A 20,518-nucleotide genomic window follows, 5' to 3' on the forward strand; every position below is an offset into this window, starting at 1 on the left:
AACTGCCCTTCCACCAGCACCCCCTTAGCCTGGTGATTGGCAGTACCAGCCACTGAGTTAAGCCAGGAACCCAGAAATCATCCATTACACCTCCCTTTCTCTTGTTCACTTCCTATATCCATTCCATTAGCAAATGGCTCAGTCCCCTCACTATTCCTTAAATTTGTCTACTCCCCCCTTATCTTTCCCACCACTCTTGCCAAAGCCACCATCTTATGCCTGGACAACCCCAAGAGCTTCCTAACTGGAAATCCTTTCAATGTTCCCTCCTAAGAGCCAGAGATCCATTCTTCTCTCTTACTTTGTGTGCTACCCTTCCAGTTCCTTCTTCCAGGTCCTTGCATGTGCTAATCCTTTTATTGCCTCAGAGTTTCTATTCTTTGTTTCCCCAGCTTGAAATTCTTTACCATCATCCCTTTCCCTGCAGCCTCAGCAGGTATCGCAAGTGCTACTTCCTGGAGGTGATCAGAGACTCCAAGGCTAGATCAGATCTGATGCCCTCTTACAGGATCTCACAGCTTCCGTTAGTTTTCCTTCACAGCACATATAAAACAGTTTGTACTTCCATATTTATGTGATTATCGATTAACGTCTGATTTCCTCTCTAGACTATAAGTTCCACAAAGGCAAGGGCGGTATCTGTTTTGTTCACCATGGTATTTCTAAAACATAGGAAAGCTCAAATCATATTTTTAGAATGAATGAGGGAACTTGGTATACCCAGAGTGGACAATTTTTCCAATTATAAAATGGAGGGATGGTTCTAATTGACATCAAAGGGTCCCTCAAATCCCAAAATTTGTGTCTGTTGTTCCCTGCAGCCCCACCCCCAAATGTATTCTGTACCTTCTGCCTTCCCTCCCTCCTGCTGTCCTTACCATCCTTGAAATTCCAGTTCCCCCAGGAAGAGTTCCTTAACTCCTATGCTGGAAATGCACTCTCCGTATGGCATACCTTTTGAATTTGAAAACTCTTTTTGGGAATTGTTGACTTGTGAATTTTTTTTCTTGTGGTCACAGGAGATTTGAGTTCCATAACGAAATTGTAAGGGCCTCTGAAAGAAAATACTGTATGTGTCTAGATTTTCGGTTTGTTGAGGGTAGCGACCTTGTATCACAGTCATTTATTTGTGTCAGATCTATTTACTGAGTGCTCCTTGTTATGAGACAAAAAGCTCTGTAGAACAAGCATGAGTTTTGGAGTAAGACCTGGGTTAGAATCCAGTGCTATCACTGTATAACTTTGAATACGGTATATAACCTCTCTTAGTTTCCATTTAGGTATCTGAAGTATGCTAATAACTTAGCTGGAATGGGTATACAGACTTCCATTTACACAAATCTTACTGTCCTGTAATGATGCTATAAGCCTTCCTTGCACTTGAGATTAGTTATTCTGAAGGGATGAGGGTAGGGTTCATGGTACCTCCAGGAAAGCTAAATGTCCTGCAGTGCAAAGGACAATCACAGAATACAAATTGCTCGGATCAAAATGGTGATAAGAAACAAACCACTGAAAAACACTACAGTCAATAATATTTTTCATTATATTCTAAGAATTTAGCACATGCCCAGGAGGCCAACAAATGTACGTGGCCAAATAAAAAAGTGAATTGCAATGGTGAATTTTTGTGCTTTTGAATAAATCAGATTAGAGCCAGGTATGTCAAAGGTACAACGTGGGCCACATCAACCACGATTGTTACGTTTTCTTATGCTCAGGGTCCATCATGTAGTATTTTAACATACATTTGAGATCAAATGGTGTGCTTTGAGAATTCCCATCAGTACAATAGTGATCTCTTCTTTTAAGCAACCCTTGTTCAGCTGCATGGACACTTCCATCTGAATGCAGCCTGGCTAGACCAGGAACTGGGGCAATGTGACTGCATGAGAAACAAGTTTCAGTAGCCCTCCTGAGGCGGAAATTTCTAAGAGAATTAGTTCTCACCCCATTCATGAATCCTAGGAACCTGGGTCCACTCCTAGCACTCTGCTTACTTACCTTCTGCAGATCAATGGAAAGCTGCTGAATAAATGCTTGGAGCTCTTGTTCCTTTTGCTCCAGGGCTGTGATCTTATTTTCTGCACCTGTTTTTGAAGCTGTCATATGATCTCTTCATTGGAAGAAAGCAGACAATGAACAAATTTGGATATCTCATCTAAGACAGTCTTCCACAGGAAAAATACAGATGGTTCTTTGCATGTCAGGGCTGCAGACATTAGTCAAGTGAAGGTTATCATTGGAGAAGACTCCTTGGCTCTCTGAAGCAGAAGCCCAAAGAGAAAAACTCCACCCAGGTTTAAGCAAGAAATCCTGATCTGCCTTTGGCTCAGATACTAAAACAATGAATTGCTCAGTGGGGTTGGAGGGGTTCTGAGCTTAGGCAGGTGAAGGGTGTGGGGGCGTCCTGAGCCCTAGGCAGGTAAGGACAAGCCCAGAAGCCTTTGTCAGAGCTGAGATGGAAAGTGCTGCAATAAGCAATGGGGAAAAGTGGGGCGGGCCATAGCCAGGGTTACACGAACACGGCTTCTCAGGGGCCCCACAGACCAAGCAAGAACCTCTGTTCTTCCAGCGCTGAGTAGTGTCTCTGCAATTCTTCTAGCTTCTGCCTTAAGTCTGATGACATCTGATTGGAAGTTATCAACTCCTCCTGGGTGTGACTGAGTTCTCTGATTCGTGCCTCCAACTCTTGCTCCATTTTCCCCAGACTTTCTTCTTTTTTTAAAAGCTGATAATAAAGATAAAGTTTCATTGAGCCAATACTAAGAAACGTAATTTAAAAAAAACTATGGACCAATAAGAGAAACTTTTATAACATTTTTGTGAGCTTTTAAGTGGCCCAGTAGTTAAACAGAAATAAAAGAAAAAGAAACAGATTTCAAACAGAACTCTTCCACTTTAATAAACTGAAAAACATATGAATATGATTAATATCAAAGACTACTGAGACATGTTTATCAGCACTTACAGAGTGAAGACTAGCAACTCAGAATAGTTAATAACCTATTCAGCATTTAGCTACTAAAACAAAAATGCGCACCATGTGCTTTACTTTACTTAGTTCCTGCTGCTGGAACCCCTCTAATTCATCCATTTCATCTCGTCTTTGGAAAAGATTCAGACTCTGGTTCTTCATTTCCTGTAATTGAGCTGTCAGAAATCTTTTTTCCTATTTGGAAGAAGATGACATCAACTCAGGCAACTAAGGCATTAGAAATCATATTATGTAAGCCGAATTCTTAATAAAGAAAAATCTTAAGGAAATCTGTTGCCAGTAGACAATAATACACTGATAACAGGAAGCTGTACAGTAATATGACCAATATGGTATTATCTACAAATTCTTTAAGTTAAAAATAAATGTGTTTTAAATGATAGTTGTGAAGAAGGGGAATAAGAGCAACAATTACTTAACACTTTAAAGTCTTAAGTTTGATTAGCAATTCCAGATAAACATTTTACATGTCTATTCTCAGTGACAGACTCAACTGGCTAAACACGAATAACTGGAGTATGACTGAATGCCCTTAAAAAATTAGATGTGCTTAAGTATAATAGAACTGAGTTCAGTTAACAAGTTCAGGTAGCAAGTCAACAAAAAGTAGACATGACTGGTGTCAGCAGGTTACAATTTACTTAGCTTCCCGAGGTGGATTCTCATAAGAACAAACCCTGCTGTTGCAATTTCCAATTCTTGAATGAGAAGAAATTTAAAAAGTCTAAAAATAACATTTCCAAAAACCACAGTGGCTTCAAAGACCTATATAGGTGTGTCATTACTCTTTCCTGGTCTAAAATATTTCCCAACACTCCTTTGAAGGGTGAGGGGGAAAGTGAACAATCTCCTTAGTGAGCTAAAGTAGGTTTTATTTAGTTCAGTCCTATATGGATCCCCCTTTAACATAATTTTAAAAGATAAAAAAATAGTCCAATGAGAATTTCAACTACTATAATCGCAAGAGTGTAAGAAAACTTTAATATGACTCATACACCATATTTAAAAAGACCACTATTAACACCATGTTGGGAGCCTTTTTTTAGACACATGCTTCTTCGGGCGACAGACTGACTTTTCTATAATTTTTTCTTTTATAAACGTGTTAAAGAATTGTGATTTAATAATCAGATTTCTGCAGAACACACAAAGAAAGTTGCTGGTTTAACTTGGCGTTTTATCTCAAGAATGGAGCAAAAATAAAACTCAACTGTTTAATAAAATCAACAGTAAATATATTTTGCAACTGAATATATCAATCTAACAAATAATTTTTCTACCATGAAGAGTACTCAATGAAAACAAGGAATGAATGAGGTTGCTGCATATAATTTGGCCTGAAGGCGTTGACTACTGATTATTTTAAATTCAAATATGTTTCTAATTGTAGGTTTGAAATGTCATCTTCCTGTTCATGTCTGGGAGCCAGGAATACATTACATTAGGCACCTATTCAGGGTTAGACAAGCTATGGTGCTAGAATAATCAATTTTCCTCATCTGAGTCTAGCCAGGAGGTTCTCTTATCTCCTTAATGCTGAGTCTGGAGAAATGCCCTGTTTCCCCAAGGCCTCCTCAAAAATCTTCCTAATGTTACCAGAGTGTCAATCAGGGCCCTACCAGGAAACAGATGGCAGACTCGAATTAGGTATTTTGAGAAGAGTTTAAAAAAAGGACTTTTCAAAGTTCTGGGGCAGGGTAAGAAAACCCAAAAGAGAAAAGTAACAGTGCTAGTAACAGTTGGGCATGAAGGGGCAAAGAGATGAAGAGGTTACAAGAAACGCAGAGAGAGAAACTATGTCAAGAGGATAAACCAAAGAGAGAGAAACTATGTCAAGAGGATAAACTATGTCAAGAAACGCAGAGAGAGAAACTATGTCAAGAGGATAAAGCTGTGACCTTTGGCCATGGATACCACTACCTGAAGGGATCCCATATGGAGAAGGCTGGGGGAATAAACACCCTGAACACACTCTTCTTCCACACAGAGTTTTTTTTTCATGTTCCCCACTGGTGAAACTCAATCAGAAGCCAGCAGGCAATGGAGCCCTCCTGACGCAGGGCCTATCAGTGTTCAGGTACGCAGACAAAGGTAGGAGAGGGGTGAAAAGCACATATGTCCACGTATAGTGGGAGGGCATACCCACCAACAAAGGGGAGGACAAGAGCTTTTCAAGTCAGTGTTTGATTATCCAGTACCCTGCTTCCAAGAGGTGGTATAGCAATCAGTACACTGGAGAAACCATTTTCCAAGCCCCACCAAAGAGGCCAACATTCATAACAAAACAAAAATACAGATGAACTAACCTTTTCAAGATGATCCATTTTTTCTGACCATTCCTAAAACAACAAAAAAGTACAGTTTCCAGGGAAGAGTATCAGTAATATCGAGATTTTCAGAAAACAAAACAACCTACCCCCACCCCCAAAGCAACCCATCAACCAAACAAAATAGCAAATAAAAAAACCCCATAAAGTTAGCTCAATATTTTAAAAGCCAAGAGTCCTAAAGGAAGAAAATGAACTTAGTATAAAATTCTAGAACACCAACATAAGCCTGAAGATTTTTACTGAGCAGAGCACCCAAAGCTATTTCTGCTGTTCTGATACAGCTTTTCAGCTTATTCCTGAGTGTTTTTCCATGATTACTCTTATAATTTCTTGGGAGTGGGTATCTGGGACCAGCCAAGTTGGTGACTCTTCAGTTGATGTTTAGAAATTAATTTACTGAAAGGGAGGGTCTTCAGCAGCCCCTAATAATTACTTTGCTTCTTATCTTGATTTTACCAATATGTTTTATGCCATCTGGTATAAGTTAAAGGGATTATGCCCCTTACACACAAATCATACAATAGGGGAAAAAATATCCAACGGTACAAAAGGCCACATCTCAAGTGCCTACAGTCCAAATCCACCAATTTTAGATTACTTCTTCATTTACATACACTCATACCATAGCTACCCACTAAGTATTGGTGAATGATCTTTTTCTGGCTAGTAATGTCCTAGATGACAACTATACACTAAAAAACCAACCAACCAACCACCCCACCTACTGTAGGTAAATTACAGATTTTCTTAAATGCAACATAATATCATAAAGTGACCCTGTCTTAATAAGCCAGAATTATCGTAATAACACCTTGATGCTTATCTTAAGTTTAACATGCCATTAAACAAAATATACTTTATTGTGATAACACATAATAGCATTCTTTTCATTTCTTATTGTCATTCATTCAGCATTTTCAGTGCATGGTTCTAATGAGATCATAGGAGTTCCCTCCTACCTAGCTGGCTGGAATTGAAGAAATTGGAGAATAGAGCTTTTGACAACTATGTCATCATGTATGATGCTAGCGAGATAGCATCTTCTCCACTATAAAAGACAAGTGTTTTGGGTGTAGGTTTTGAGTCAGGTTTTTACAGGACAGAGACCTTTTCCCTTACTGTGGGGTGTGCTACCAGATTATGGATACAATATTTCCCTTCTCCATTTTACAAAGCTACATAGTTGTAGAATGATACCCTCACATTCTGGACACATTTCATGATTATAACTATAAATTTTCTTGATAATTTCCCACCCTGAGGCCAACTGAAATCTCAAAGAACTTATATAGCATTCCTTTCCTCCTAGATTGTAAATATTTTCTACCAGGTTAATGTCATGGTTTTTGAAATCATGTCAGTAAGTGAAATCTTTCCACCAGTCTTGGGCAGTGTCACATATTAAATACCTGGTCCTTTCTGGCTAATGCCAAAGCCAGTCCTTCTGCCATTTTGGCTCTGTTGGCTTGGAATGTCTCATTCTGCTCTTGAAATTTCCGCATGGAAGCTGTTAACAAAGAGGCTCTATTTGAGACATGGAAATATTTCAGAAACAGCATGACAAATAGCCCATGTGATTACTTTACAATTTGTTACCTAACAAAAAAGACTAAGGTCACATAAGTGAATTATGAGACTGGGAAAAATCTGATCCATCTCGACTTTCCCAGAATCTTTTGGCCTTAGTAATAGACCACAGTTTCTTATTTCTTTGTTTCCTGTTGTTTTTGTTTTTTGTAATAGTCAAATATATACATTTAGGAGATGCTCAAAGGAATGACAGAACTCTGAGTTAGGTAAATTGCCAGAAAACAACAATGCTGTTGTTAAGTGATGGCTTTCCCACTTACCAGAATTAAAAACAAGTATCAAAACAAAGCAACACACACAAAAAACCCTTTCCTTCACTTTGTTTTCCTTTAAAAAAATGTTAGTATATCAACAGAAAATAAACGTCTACTTCTGTTAGTATCTTTCTTCAATGGAACCCAAAGGAGAACGTATAATTTGGGGGGACTAAACAAAATGCTCTATTGTTGGAGGAGCGATGACAGAGATTTCCCCCCGTTACTGAACATAGCAGCGATGAAGCTATGACGAGAATCGAAGTCTCCTAATCTAGGCCCAAGGGCCAGGCACTAAGTTTTACTAAAATCTAAGGGCAGCCAATAAAATGGTCAGTTGGATAGAAAGAAGCCGCTACACACAACAACCTTCTAAGAAGCATGCCCATAAGTCAACATAAACACAAATTGTATGCTACTAAATATCAAACAAAAGTTATATCAACCTGATTAAGACATACTGTATACTACATGTAAAATAAAGATTTGCACTATGACAAAGGACAAACTTAATCATACACTACTGTTTCATTTTAAAAAACTAAACCCTAAAAAGATTGAAAAAAACAGGAAAAAAAATACGTACAATCCTGGTGTTTTTCTAATGCAATTTCAAGCTTCTCTTTTATCTTCTGCAAGTTTCGGACCTGTTCAGCATAGTCTTGGGTGAGGACGATGACGCACATACCAGGAATGGACAAACATCAGGAAAGGAAGTTAATTAAACAAAAATATGAGTGAAAATGATGATGATTTTCTCAGCCTGAAAACCTTTCCTGTTAAGGAAAGCTAGGCAGACAGCCTCCCGTTAACAATGAACAACACAGGCAAACAGGTACAGTACAAACTCTTCACGGTGTAAATGGTGAATACAAATAGGCAGATTCATTTAGCCTTGATAAAGACCAAGAATTGGGCCTGGTCTGGTCATCAGAAATGCCCTGTGATGAAAACCAGTATTATCTTACTACTTAATTTCAAATCTCAGTTTTCACTTCCCCTTCCAGGTTTAGCAGGCTGGATCAAAGGGGACTCACTAAATAGCTCACTTACAGTCCATCCCACTGAGTAACAGTGGTTAGGGCAATAGCAAATACCTTACCACAGTACTGTCTATACAGTGAAAGTACTTTCTGCTCTAGAAAAGTCAGCTTCCTTTCTACACAGAAACTGAGTTGCCATCTCAGGTCAAAGTCAGAATTACCTGAGTGCCAAAGATAGTATGGTACAGTGGAAAGTAGACAGGCTTTAGTTCAAATCCTAACTCTGTCAGTCCTTAAGCAAATTATTGATCCTAAGTATTAGTTTCTTCATTTATCAAGTGATATTAATTGTACCTTCCTCAAAGGATGTATTAAATAATAAACTAAGGTTTTATATGCCTTAAGCTCCTGGCACGCACTGCTCAATAAAAGGTAGCTGCTACTATTGTTGTTATTCATCCTAACCTACAGGAAAATACCCAGAACCTAAGTGGGCTCAATAAATGTCAGTTCTCGTCCCTGTCTCTTCTTCTCTAACATAAGTCAAGCCCAAACTATTCTTCTGTCTGTTCTCGGGAGGGTACGTATTATTTTGTAGCTTCCTCCACAGCATTAAACAAATGTAAAGTTATTTCACTTGCTACTGACATTTTTCACGGTAGGGGTAACAAGATGGTAACAATTAAATTCAAAGCAGATGGTAATTTAAAAGTATAGATTCTAGCATCAAGCAAATCTGAATTTGGATCCCAGCTCTACCACCTACTACCTGTGTGACCGTAACCTCACTAAGCCTAATATGGCCATAGTAAGGACAAAATGAGATAATGAACTACTTAGTAGCTGTGAGCTATACTATGGACCTTTGGTAACTGTACAAACACAGATATTTCACATATGATTTGGTGAATTTTGTAGTTTACTGCTTTCACTCCAATAAAATGGGCATAAAGCCAAGGGACAAAAACACAAGCGCCACTGACCACTTCACAGGATGAAGCTTTCAAAATATATCTACTGGCAGAAACCAAGATAAGAACTCACAACTCATTAACAAACATGCCCTGCTCAGGCAAAGGATATAATGGGAGGTCTATAAATTGCAAAGTGCATACAAAAGACATAATGAGTTACCGCTTCTATAATACATAGGTGTTGAAGTTAGAAATATTCCTGAAAAGTGGCCCAAAGGCCAGAATGACACTTAACATAGGTGATGTGTAGCTGTAGCAAGTGGCGACATAGCACCAAAGCCCTGTAGTGCTGCAGGGCCTAACATCCAGTGGCCATTCCCTGTAAACGGTACCCCATACCCCTCTGCACCTGAAAGCAAGCGATGCTAATGGCTAAAAGACAGTCATTTCTATTCTGCATATACTTTTAATCCTTTTATACCCATGGCTAGAAACCGCAGGAGCAGGAAAACATAAGTTGGTGTTTTTTTTAAATCTTAAAACTCAATTTTGAATGTACACTATTTAGTACACTAACAAAAGAAAGGAACAAAAGGGGTACAAATCACACCTTTTTGACTACGAAGATCAAAAAATGTCAAAATAACTATAAGGCTATTTTACAGGGAGAGTGGGTCAAGCAAGGCAAATGTCCTGTGTTTGCTTTGTATGAGTTCTTAGACATACCAGAAAGTCTGGCCTCTAGTTTCCGTATCTGCTCATTCCTTCTCAAAAGCTGAGAGGAAAGATCTTCTCTGGAGCTGCTTCCATCAGAAGCCTGTTGAGATAGACACAAGAAGAGGTGGTATTCATACATGGGTTTTCAATAGTGTGAGACCACAATACTGAACCAGAAAGCAACCACTGTTATTTTAGATTTGGTTACACTTTAATTGTAATCTCTGAAAAGCTTCTTAACTCACCTGGGGCCTAGCTTCTCTACTGTAAAGTAGAAGCAACACTAGCTCCATCTATAATGTGAAGGAGATACAAGACGCTAAACAGATAAAGTGTGTGTGTGTGTGTGTGTGTGTGTGTGTGTGTGTATACACATGCTATTGGAATCCATTATGATTATACCATAATTATGTACCAAGTACGTAATACAAAAAATATGTTTTCAGTGACAAAAAAGGAAACCACTTTATTTTTCCAAAGGTAATGCCCTGGGAGAAAGAGAAGTTTCTTTAGTAAGGGATCAAAGGCTGGTCTGTGATTAAGAAACACAATCACTGACATTGATAGTTTCGCTATCTTCATCTATAAAACAAAGGGAGGTCAATCTAAAGCTCTAAAACGCATCAAAAAGCTTAGCAGATAATACACATTCAATAAATCAAGATATTAACGGGACATCAACTTTCCCCAACAATCTACATTGTCTTAAAACATATGGGCACTTTTATTACTTTGGATACTGCTTACTACTGCTCCTAAATAACTTGCTTTATCTTTTTCCCTTTGATTATAAATTTTTTTAAAATACAGAAGAGTAGGGAGAATGGTTTAATGAACATTCTCTACCTATTTTAACAATTGCTATTATTTTCCTATATTTGCTTCATCAGTTTTTATTTTACCAAAGTACTTTAAATAACAGACATCATGACATTTCAGCCTAAGTACTTTGAAAAACATTTCTAAAATAAAAGGACATTTTCCTTTGTAACCACAATACTATTATCACACCTAACAAAATTAAAAATAATAGTAGCTAATATCTAGTCATGTTTCCCTATTTTATTCTCAAAATGTCTTTAAAGGTAATTGAACAATTCACTTTAAATATTCACTTACCTGTCTAGCCACCTGCCCATCCAACATTTCCTGAGACTCTGTATAGTGTATAATTAAGAGGGAGTCTCTGGAGGGGGAAGGCCCAGGCTAAAGTCCCATCTTCACCACTTACAAAGTATAACAACTTGGGCCAGTTAGCCAACTTGTCTGTGCATCGGTTTTCTCATATGTAAACTATTATAACAGGTATGTCTACTTCACAGAACTGTGATGAGGACTAAATAAATCAGTACTTGTCAAGTCCCTAAAACAGAGCCTGGCACATAATTAGTTTTAATACATGTCGTGTATTATTAGTAGAAGCTATGATTATTACTGTTAGTGAGACAGCCTATTCTCAGCATTGTGCTAAGCACTGGAAATAGTGGTAAAACAAAGAGTCCTTTCCTAAAACAGCAGCAACTGCAGCGACCACTAATTATGAAATACTTGTTAAGAGCCAGGCACTATACTACAAAATGTTTTTCATATTTTGCAGAAGAAGACTTAACATCATAGGCCTGAGACTGCTGTCCTTAGCAAGGCCTGCCTGTAAGGTTAGCCCTTGGCTGGCCGATGGGAACTTAGATTTTTGCAAGGGTTCCCACTATTCCTGATAAAAATGGCTCACTGTACCTACACTGATTGTACAAGAAAATATGGTTTATGCTGAACACCTTTCCTTCTGAGAGTCTGGAGTGTTGATAAACTCTAGGCAGAGGTGCCTACCTGACTACCTCCCAATAAAATCCCTGGGGACTGAATCTCTAACGAGCTTCTCTGGTGGACATTTTACCTGTGTTGTCACAAATCTTTGCTGGGAGAGTTAAGTGTGTCCTATGTAACTCCACTGGGAGAAGACTCTTGGAAGCTCGTGCCTGGTTTCCTCCAGGCTTTGCCCCATACACCTCTTCCCTTTGTGGATTATGCTTTGGATCCTTTCACCATAATAAATGATAGCAGAGAGTAGAACTATATGCTGAGTCCTGTGAGTCCTCCTCATGAATAATCAAACCTTGGGGTGAACAATGGGATCCCCTAACACACATACTTTAATAAAGACAGGTACCGTTCCGATCCCTGTTTTTCAGGTGTAGAAACTAAGGCATAAAAAGTGAAGGAATTTGCCTAAAGTCACACAATAACGATGGAGCAGGGAAGCAAATACAGGTCTGACTCCATAACCTGACCTGAGTTCCCAAGTGCTAAACTCTACTGCGTCTCATAAAACTTCCAGTTTTAGTGGGAGAGACAAATAAGCAAATCATCAACAACAATGCAGTGTAATAGGTACTCTTATAGAGGTAAGAAGGAGACCAGGAACCATATTCAGCTAAGAGGGATAAAAGGTCAAGGGGGCTTCCTGGAAGCAATGTGAGCCCAGTCTTGCAGGAAGCACAAGAGTATGTCAGAGGACACCAAAGTGAAAGGAGAAAATAGGCGATATTCCAGAGAGAGGAAAGAGCATATGCAAACATTTGTAAGCACGAAGGAATGTTGTCCATTCTAGAAAGCGCAGTAAGTGCAATATGGCTGGAGCACAGGGTGTAGGAAAGTAGAGTGAGAAGAGGCTGGATAGGGAAGCTGTGATAAAACCATGAGAGTTTACCATTATACTATACTAATGAGTTTGCACTTTCTCCTGAACATGATGGGGAAGCCACTGAGGAGTTGTAAGCATTGGAGAGACCTGAACCGATCTGCTTTGGGAGTTACTAGGGGTCACATTTGTCCAAGAAACAAAGACAGCCTAGAATAAAATGGAAGGAAATGAACTACTAGTAAATGGAATGGAGAAGCAAGTTTGAGATATTTAGGAGATGGAAGCCAAATACTTGTTGATTGGACATCAAAAAGTGAAGGAGGGAAGAGTCCAAAATGCCTCCAAGATTTCCTGTTGGTGATTTTGGAGGATGAAAGTGCACATGTGAAAATGGAGTTAATGAATTCAGTTTTGTTGATTTTAGAATTTGAGATACCAGAGGAAAAAAACATCTGGTTGGAGAAATACACGCAGTGTGATACAAGGGTCTGAAGACAGGGAGTGAGGATATGGTAAATTCAAATAGGTTACTTTAGAAGTCTCAGAGCAAAGCATTTCCTGAATTCAGACAAATCTGTATATCTGGAATACATCTGAGGTGAGAGTACTCATTTAGCATGTCAGCACGAAGGGAAGGCAGGTACTTCTGCCACAGAACTCTGCATTAAAACTATCTCCGTCAGCCTGGTGATCAAATGTGTATTCATATTTCCTGTTAAATATAGATGCCAATGATAATTTAGATCTGGCAATCTTATTGTTCCACCCCAATAACCTGATAGCTTCTGCCATGTAATCTGATCCATTCAAGTAGCATAAGAAAGGAGAAGGAAAACTCATCTGACCATGGAAACAACTCAAGTGTCTATCACCAGGGATAAACAGAGATAAACTGTGGCCTTTTCAAATGATGGAATCTTATACAGCAGTAAAAATAAATGACCCACAGCTTCGTGTAAAACAGATGCATTTTAGAAACATGTTGAGTTTCAAAAAAAAAAAGGAAGTCCAAGAAGACTATAGTATACTATTTTTATAAAGTCCAAAACTTAGCAACATTAAACAACACATTTTTTGAATATATACATATATTCAAGTTTATGAATATATACATTCCTGGTAGGGTATTTTAAAAAGCAAGGGAATGATAAACACAACATTTAGGATAGTGGTTATTTGAGAGGAGGGAGGGGGAAAGGGTTTTGGAAAGGACCATACAAGTGGCTTTAACAGGATTGATAATGTTCTAGTTCTTTTTGGATAGGTGCAGGTTAACAAGCATTCACTTTTATACTTTACATTTACATTATATACATTCTTTTACATATATCAAGAATTACAAACCTTTTTAAAAAAGTTATCTGACTTTAAGAGGATCCTGTCATATGCCAAAGACGTACTTTAATCCTAAGGCATGACATTTACCTAACATAACACAGCAGCATCCTCATTTTTAGAAATCTTTCCAACCACAGCTTCTTTACAAATAAGGGACATACTGCAGTCATCAGTGCCATCTTTCCATCAACTTTCCTAGTAAAAGAGTGCACTCTGGCACACCGCCAACTCAGGGAGACCTTGTCAAGCAACAATTAAAGTATGTACATATGCAGAGACAACAGGCTGAAGTATTTTGAGAAATGAAATGTAAAATGAAAAGGTACATAGACGGAAAAAGAGTCCACGAAGACCACGTACAAGAGGACAATGCAGAGAATATGGAAAAGCACCTCAGAATAAGAAGCATCACAGATAAACTATAAATAATCCTGCAATCTTAAAAGAAAACACTTATTGGAAGGATTCCCTGAACTATTGTTTTAAAAATATATTAAGACAGTAGCAAACATTAAAAACTCATGAAGATACTTACAAAGTCATCTCCTGAGTCGGCTCCCATAGAGGCAACCGATTCCTTGCTCACCGACCGTGGGATCCTGGTAGCACCTCCTGGCTTCTGGGAGACAGCAGTCTCTTCTGCAATTTTCTTCTTTAATTTTGCAAACATTTTGCTGTGTGGCTATCCTGCACTGATGACCACTCTTGAATCACCACAGTGGTCCTTAGGCCAGCAACCAGGAATTCCGAGAGGTGCCTAAAAAGCTTCAGACATCCAAGCTAGCTGCATTCCCCCTTAAATGTAGGCCAAGGACCTATGGCAACACAGTATCTGTAAATTAGATGAAAGAGAGCTGAGTTGCTAGGCTAAGCTTCAGGTTTCAAAATTACATTTCATAATTTTGCACGTATACTTAAAAGAACACAATTACTAAACATTTAAAAAGCACGCAGGTCCTTCATATGCATGTACAGATAAGGAAACCCAGTCCTGAGTAGGTGAAGTGATGTGCCAAAGATTGTGTGACTAAGTGGCAGGGCTGGTATTTGAACTCAGGACTATGACTCACAAGTCCTCAGTCTTTTTTTAAATTACACCACGTTGGCTATGGCATATAACACATTAAATATAATTTTCCAGGGAAAATATTAACAACACGTAATGCTTTTTAATCCATCTCCCAATATTAACTACAGTTTAGTGGGGTTTTTTTTTTTTTTATGTGTTTTTTTTTTAGATGAAGACAAAAACATGTAATGCAATTTGGAGAAAAAGTGTTATGTTCTAGTGTTTCAGGACGGTTTACAATCAGCTGTTAACTAGAAAATGCCGACAACCAGGAAAAGACCAGGCAAGCCAGACAATTACATTATGTAGGCATCAGATATCCTTAAACGTTTCCTGCAAATGCTGTATGGTTCTCTTTAAGGGTGATTAAAATTACTTCAAATCAGTTTCTTTTCTTCAGAATGTTTTACATGATATTCGAGATTCAAACATCTTTTCCTCGCAGTGGTGTACGAAACACTAATATTCTGGTTCCAACCTTAACTTTTCATGTTTTGTGGAGGCTACCCAAGCTCTGCTTCCTAAGATCTGCAAATGCCTTTCCACTTCAGATCATCCATTTAAGTTTGTACAATATTTCAAAAACTTTACCTTCAAAGTCTGTAAACCACCTACTCACCTGGATTATCTACTAGATTTAAAACAGATTGGAGGTCAAAGCATTCTGCCCTGCATAAAGACAAAGATAAAATGAACTGGATATTTCCTTTGAAGTGTAAGGCCAAAATGTTGGGGGGTGGAAGTGGAAGAGGAGAGAGAGGAATGAAGGAGAGAGGGCGAAAATCTGTCACTGCCACAATCCTCAGGGGGCTACCCTCCCTCACCCTGGTCTCCTTTGCAGTTGTTGACTTGCCTAAGAGTTTCACCCACAGGTACAAACAATAGAATCTCTCACTGCAGTAGATGCCTAAATTCACTTCGCATTGGGAGCCCTGAGCAAAACAACTTGAATGAGATTAAGATTTCCCAGGGCCAGTATTTATTTCTCAGTTGATTCTGACAGTCACACAATTTACCTGGCCAGACCCCTGCGCCTTGCCTAGCACTAAGAAAGTCGTCGAGAAAAAGGATGGCTAAGTTAGGTAAAAGACAGCTGCCTATCGCCCAGGAAGGCAGGCAAGGTACCTGCCATGGCAGTCTGGATCTCATTCCCTCAGGCTCCTTCCAGACCCGCCCGTGCGTGGACTGTCAAAGAAGGAAGGGACCCCACATCTCTCCCTTTGACAGCAGGGAAACTGAGACCCAGAGAGGAGTGACTTGTCAAAGGTCGAGCAGGGGTGGTTCCCGGAACCCTAGGCTCCAGACTCCCAGGCCGGGCAGCCCGCCTCTGTCCCCACCCTCGCCCTTTCAGCACCCCGGTACCGCCCCCCGCCTTGGGTATTGGGTCAACCCCGTCCGGGCCGCTTTGGGGGCAGACCGAGGCCACTGAAAGAATGAGGGACCTGCTCACGTCTCCGACCCCCACCCGCGCACCTGCCGCTCTGTGGGCAGCCCGCAGAGCCCCGCCTCCCGGGCCTCCCGTGAACGCCGCGCGCGTCACCAGCCCCCACGGCCGGCCGGCGAGAGGAGCAGCGACCCGGAACCGCACCTCTACCAGCGCGCCGGAAGTGGCTTGCGCGTGGAGCCGCCCGCCGCGCGCATGCGCCCCAGAGCGGGCTCCGCGGCCGACGGCGTGAGCTTTGGGCGGCGGTTGGGCCTGACCGGCTGGAGGGCGCGGGCGCGGGCGCTCCCTTGGGCCGGACCGCCACGTCAGCAAGCGGACAGTCCCACGAATGGTGACTGGGTGGCTGAAGCCTTTCTTTTTTTTTTAAAGGAGACGATGCGGAGCGGGGTAAGTGGGAGGAGCCTCGTGGAAAAAGGTAAAGAACCCAATTGGTGGTGGGGCCAGCGTGTGCTGTGCCGGTAGAAACCCCACGCGGTGGCTGCGCTGGGCCAGCCCTCTCCCTGCATCCCAATCCCACACACCCTACACAGCTGCCTTGTCTTGGGTAGGTGATCGCTCCAAGTTCGTGCCCCTCTGTGGCTCCATAAATTAGTGCTGGGACCTCACGCCTCGTGTTACACGTTTTATATTGCATCCCAGGACAGACATGTACCACTGACAGAAGTTTCCAAAATCATATCCTCAGTATATTACTGCACTCAGATATATTGGATTTCGTTAAAAAGCACGCTGGTGGCAGCCCACTACACTCATTTCACTAATGGGGCTCCCATTTTTAACATATGAAGCAAGTCCAGAGAGGTAAAACTGCATTGTACAAAGTTACAGTGACAAATTAGTAGCCTACATCAGATCTCTAGACTCCTCAGTGCCAACCAAGCCAAGCATTCCAAATTGGAGTTGCTCTTCTTGCCCCAGACCCAAAGGTCAGCAGCTTCCACCCGATTCCCCAGAAACAACCCCTCCCTCTGTGTGTCCCAGTTCTGACCACCAGGAGCAGGGATGGGGAAAAAAACCAAGACTAGGACTCAGAAGAAATCTACAAACTAGAATAGCATTGAATCCACAACCCCCAAATAGTTTAAAATGTCTGAGGCATTAAAGGAGCAAGCAAACTAATAGTTTAGCACTTATGTTGTCAACAATTCTTAAGTACAAAAACTTTAAGCAAATAATGTTTATTTTTATATTGATGATACACTTAATATATACGTGAATTCAAGATACAAAATTCATTTACAAGAGTTCACACCTGATGAATGTAGTCACATTCCTAGAGAACACTTATCAATGCAAAAATGCTTTCAATACACTGACAACAAAAATCAAATATTCTGTAATCTGGTTATTCAGTGAACATCAAACTGACTAAATGTTTAACTTTCCATCCTCTAGTATTTTAAGTGCCCTCAAGGTGGTAGGCACTATATAACAGAAGAAAACATTGGAAAGACAGGGGCCTACTGAATCCAATCTGCAGAATCACAGTGTTTACTCTGAAATTCAGTTAGTGAAGTAGTTAGTGAAAGGCTTACTATCCTTTATGACAGATCACTTATACAAGAGTCAAAAGTGATGAACTCAAGAAAATAAAATGTTTCAATAACCTCTCGATTTCTAAAATCTATGAAGTATTAATCGTAAGAGACAAAGCAAAAAGAGGCTGCTGAAAAGGAACGTAACAAAAACATCCTTAAGAGTATGTCTGGCTAAAGCAATTTAGAAACACAACAGACAAGACTTTTACAATACCACAAACGGTCAAGTCAAATGATATTGACAATATAATTTCCCCCCTTAGTCATTGGTAGTAAATAGTCCCTTCAAAATTTACTCTACTGATAATATATATATAATGGTTTGCTGTCTCACAGAGCTGAGTTAATGGATTTTGTTCTACAGTATTAACTCACAGTACCCAAAATTTAATACAAATGAGCAACAAGACTGTCTCAAGGATGACAGTGATCTGTAAATAGCTAGATAGGCAACCAAACAGCTTCATTATTTGCAAGACAGATTAGCAGCACTTGGATAAGAACTGTTACATGAAAATTATTGTGCTTCATTCTCGAGAAGAGCTAATAACAACTCTATAATCCCTAAAGTGTTACAATTCTATAACATTTCAGTTACAGACAAGCACAATTTTAAAAAAGTATTTCACACCACTAGAAAATCACGTAATTATACTCTCCAAATGTAATTTCTGCTATGAATGAAACAAGTGCATTTCTGCCTAATATCCATAACATAGACAATAGGTTCACCATTATTTTCAGGGGAAAAAGATATTCAACCTTACAATGGAAACTGCTCAGAGAAAATAATGTGGCCTGAAATGACAATAATCTTTTGCACAAAGTAAGAGATGACTTATAACTGCTTCATCAGATTCAATGATTAATGAAACTACTACTTGTATTGATGCTACACATTGAAGATAACCTATTTGGATAAATTTCTTCACTTGTAAGCTCTACTATTAAAATGTTAGGACACTGTACCCGCCTTTCCTAATATCTAAGACCTTTCTACCTCTACTAGAAGAAGCCTCCATAATTTAAGACTCTCTGATTGTTGAGCGGCAAGTTTTATTAAACAAACAAACAAACAAACAAAACAGGAGGAGAACTAGCCATATGGTCTATGTGACAAAAGGAATGTACCCAGATAACTATATAAAAAGCTATGAACACAAAGTCCTAAAATATTTTACTGAACCATTAAAAGTTCTTTTTAATAAAAGATAAACAAGAGTTTAAAAAACTCATTCTTCAAGAAATAGTAATAAAAATTCTTATTGCCCTAAAACATTTTAAGCAATTTTTCTTGCAGATTTTTAATATATCACAACACATGTTTATAAGTTAGAAAAAAAAACAGTAACATGCAAAGGAGGATAGGAATAAGATTTTAAAAAATACAGTGGTTATTTCTCTATGGTTTGGAAATATTTACTTTAGGATAATCATATAATCATTTCACATTTTACAATGGTTAATTGTACTGATCTGATGTTTGAGAAAACTGATGGGTCAAATCACAATGTTTACTCATCTTAATTTTAAATCATGGACAAGTGGACATTCACAACAGCTCAAAAGAGAGTATTAGTAAAACAAAATATGAAATATTGTTTACTGCAGACCTATAGGAAGGCCAGCTATAACTCTTGTCTCATTCTGAAAATGATGTAATTACTCAGTCTACTAACTTTCATTCCATAAACTATGAACCCTGAAATTATCAATGTCTCAATAAACAATACTATACATAAAAAGATGATTGTCTTAGGATAGAGACTGGAATTGTCCACCAAAATAGGAAAATATTCCCAATTTATAGTCTGTTCTGTGACCAAATTCAGGCTTCATGATTGAGTAAATCTGGAGTGCAGAATTAATATACTTCAAAACTATTACAAACTCTGATCTACTGTTCAAATATTTTTTTTTTTTAAAAAATCACACTGCTTTGAGTAGTTTGATAACTTTAAAAATAACTTTTAAAAAAACCACAAAAGAAATTAACAAAAATATTTTAAAATTAAGAAATGGTGCTTCAATCAGTGATTAAGTAACTGTTAAGCAGAAATGGAATTCTTCTCAAAAGTCAGTATTATATCAAACTAATAAGTGAAAAGGACCAATTTTAGCTTAAGAAAACATTTCACATTGTGCTCGCTTAGGCAGCACTTATACTAAAATTGGAACATTTCACATCTAGAGAGTTCCAAAGGAAGTATTTTCTATGGCACCAACAAATTAGTTACATTAATACATTTATCTTTACCCAATTAAGGGCATGCCCCCTACATGATCCTTCTGACACCCTTCTCTTCAATAGGTGCAGATTCCATTCACACATCAATTATTTTTCCTTAAACACAAGGCATGCTTCAAAAGTCTGGTTCAAGAACTCAGTGAAGCTGGAGCATAGTATAATATTTTGAAATTCTAGATTAAGGAAGACGAATTGCCTTAAAAACAAATTTGTTTTTAAATTCAAGTGGTCAGAATATTCAGGAAAGAATGGGAGGTACAACATGAATAGGTATAAAGTATCAATGTCTAAGAGTACAGGAGAATAGGGGGAAAGGGCTTGGTTGTCTAATCAATTCTTACCTTATTTAACTGCAAAGGAACTGGCTTTATAACTGTTAGAGTCAGAGGTCATTCACAATGTCAGTCACATCTACTGCACTTACTGCTGCTACGCTCCTCAAATCAATGTTCAC

The 20,518-nt window shown here is 39.0% G+C and overlaps 1 protein-coding gene across 4 annotated transcripts in view; it reads right to left on the bottom strand.

Annotated features, from left to right (window-relative positions):
• The window catches only part of GOLGA1 (golgin A1), a 42,632-nt gene extending 25,337 nt beyond the window's left edge, over window positions 1–17,295 (bottom strand). For 2 of the 4 annotated variants that reach the window (XR_002137095.2, XM_019728551.2), the window contains exons 1-10: window positions 16,308–17,294; window positions 15,454–15,503; window positions 14,301–14,597; window positions 9,796–9,886; window positions 7,759–7,833; window positions 6,738–6,835; window positions 5,305–5,337; window positions 3,044–3,172; window positions 2,562–2,731; window positions 2,005–2,116 (exon numbers count right to left, since the gene is read on the bottom strand). Coding sequence is in view for 2 of the 4 variants with exons in the window: in XM_019728551.2 (XP_019584110.2) it covers window positions 2,005–2,116; window positions 2,562–2,731; window positions 3,044–3,172; window positions 5,305–5,337; window positions 6,738–6,835; window positions 7,759–7,833; window positions 9,796–9,886; window positions 14,301–14,435 (843 nt within the window). In the remaining 2 variants the exon portion in view is untranslated. Of the gene's footprint in view, window positions 1–2,004; window positions 2,117–2,561; window positions 2,732–3,043; window positions 3,173–5,304; window positions 5,338–6,737; window positions 6,836–7,758; window positions 7,834–9,795; window positions 9,887–14,300; window positions 14,598–15,453; window positions 15,504–15,959; window positions 16,185–16,307 lie in introns of those variants that run through there. The other 2 variants (XR_002137096.2, XM_019728552.2) reach the window with 2 other exon arrangements.
• Window positions 17,296–20,518: the final 3,223 nt, after the last annotated feature.

Source organism: Rhinolophus sinicus, linkage group LG04 (assembly GCF_036562045.2).
Source record: "Rhinolophus sinicus isolate RSC01 linkage group LG04, ASM3656204v1, whole genome shotgun sequence".
In the NCBI taxonomy this organism is placed as follows: domain Eukaryota; kingdom Metazoa; phylum Chordata; class Mammalia; order Chiroptera; family Rhinolophidae; genus Rhinolophus; species Rhinolophus sinicus.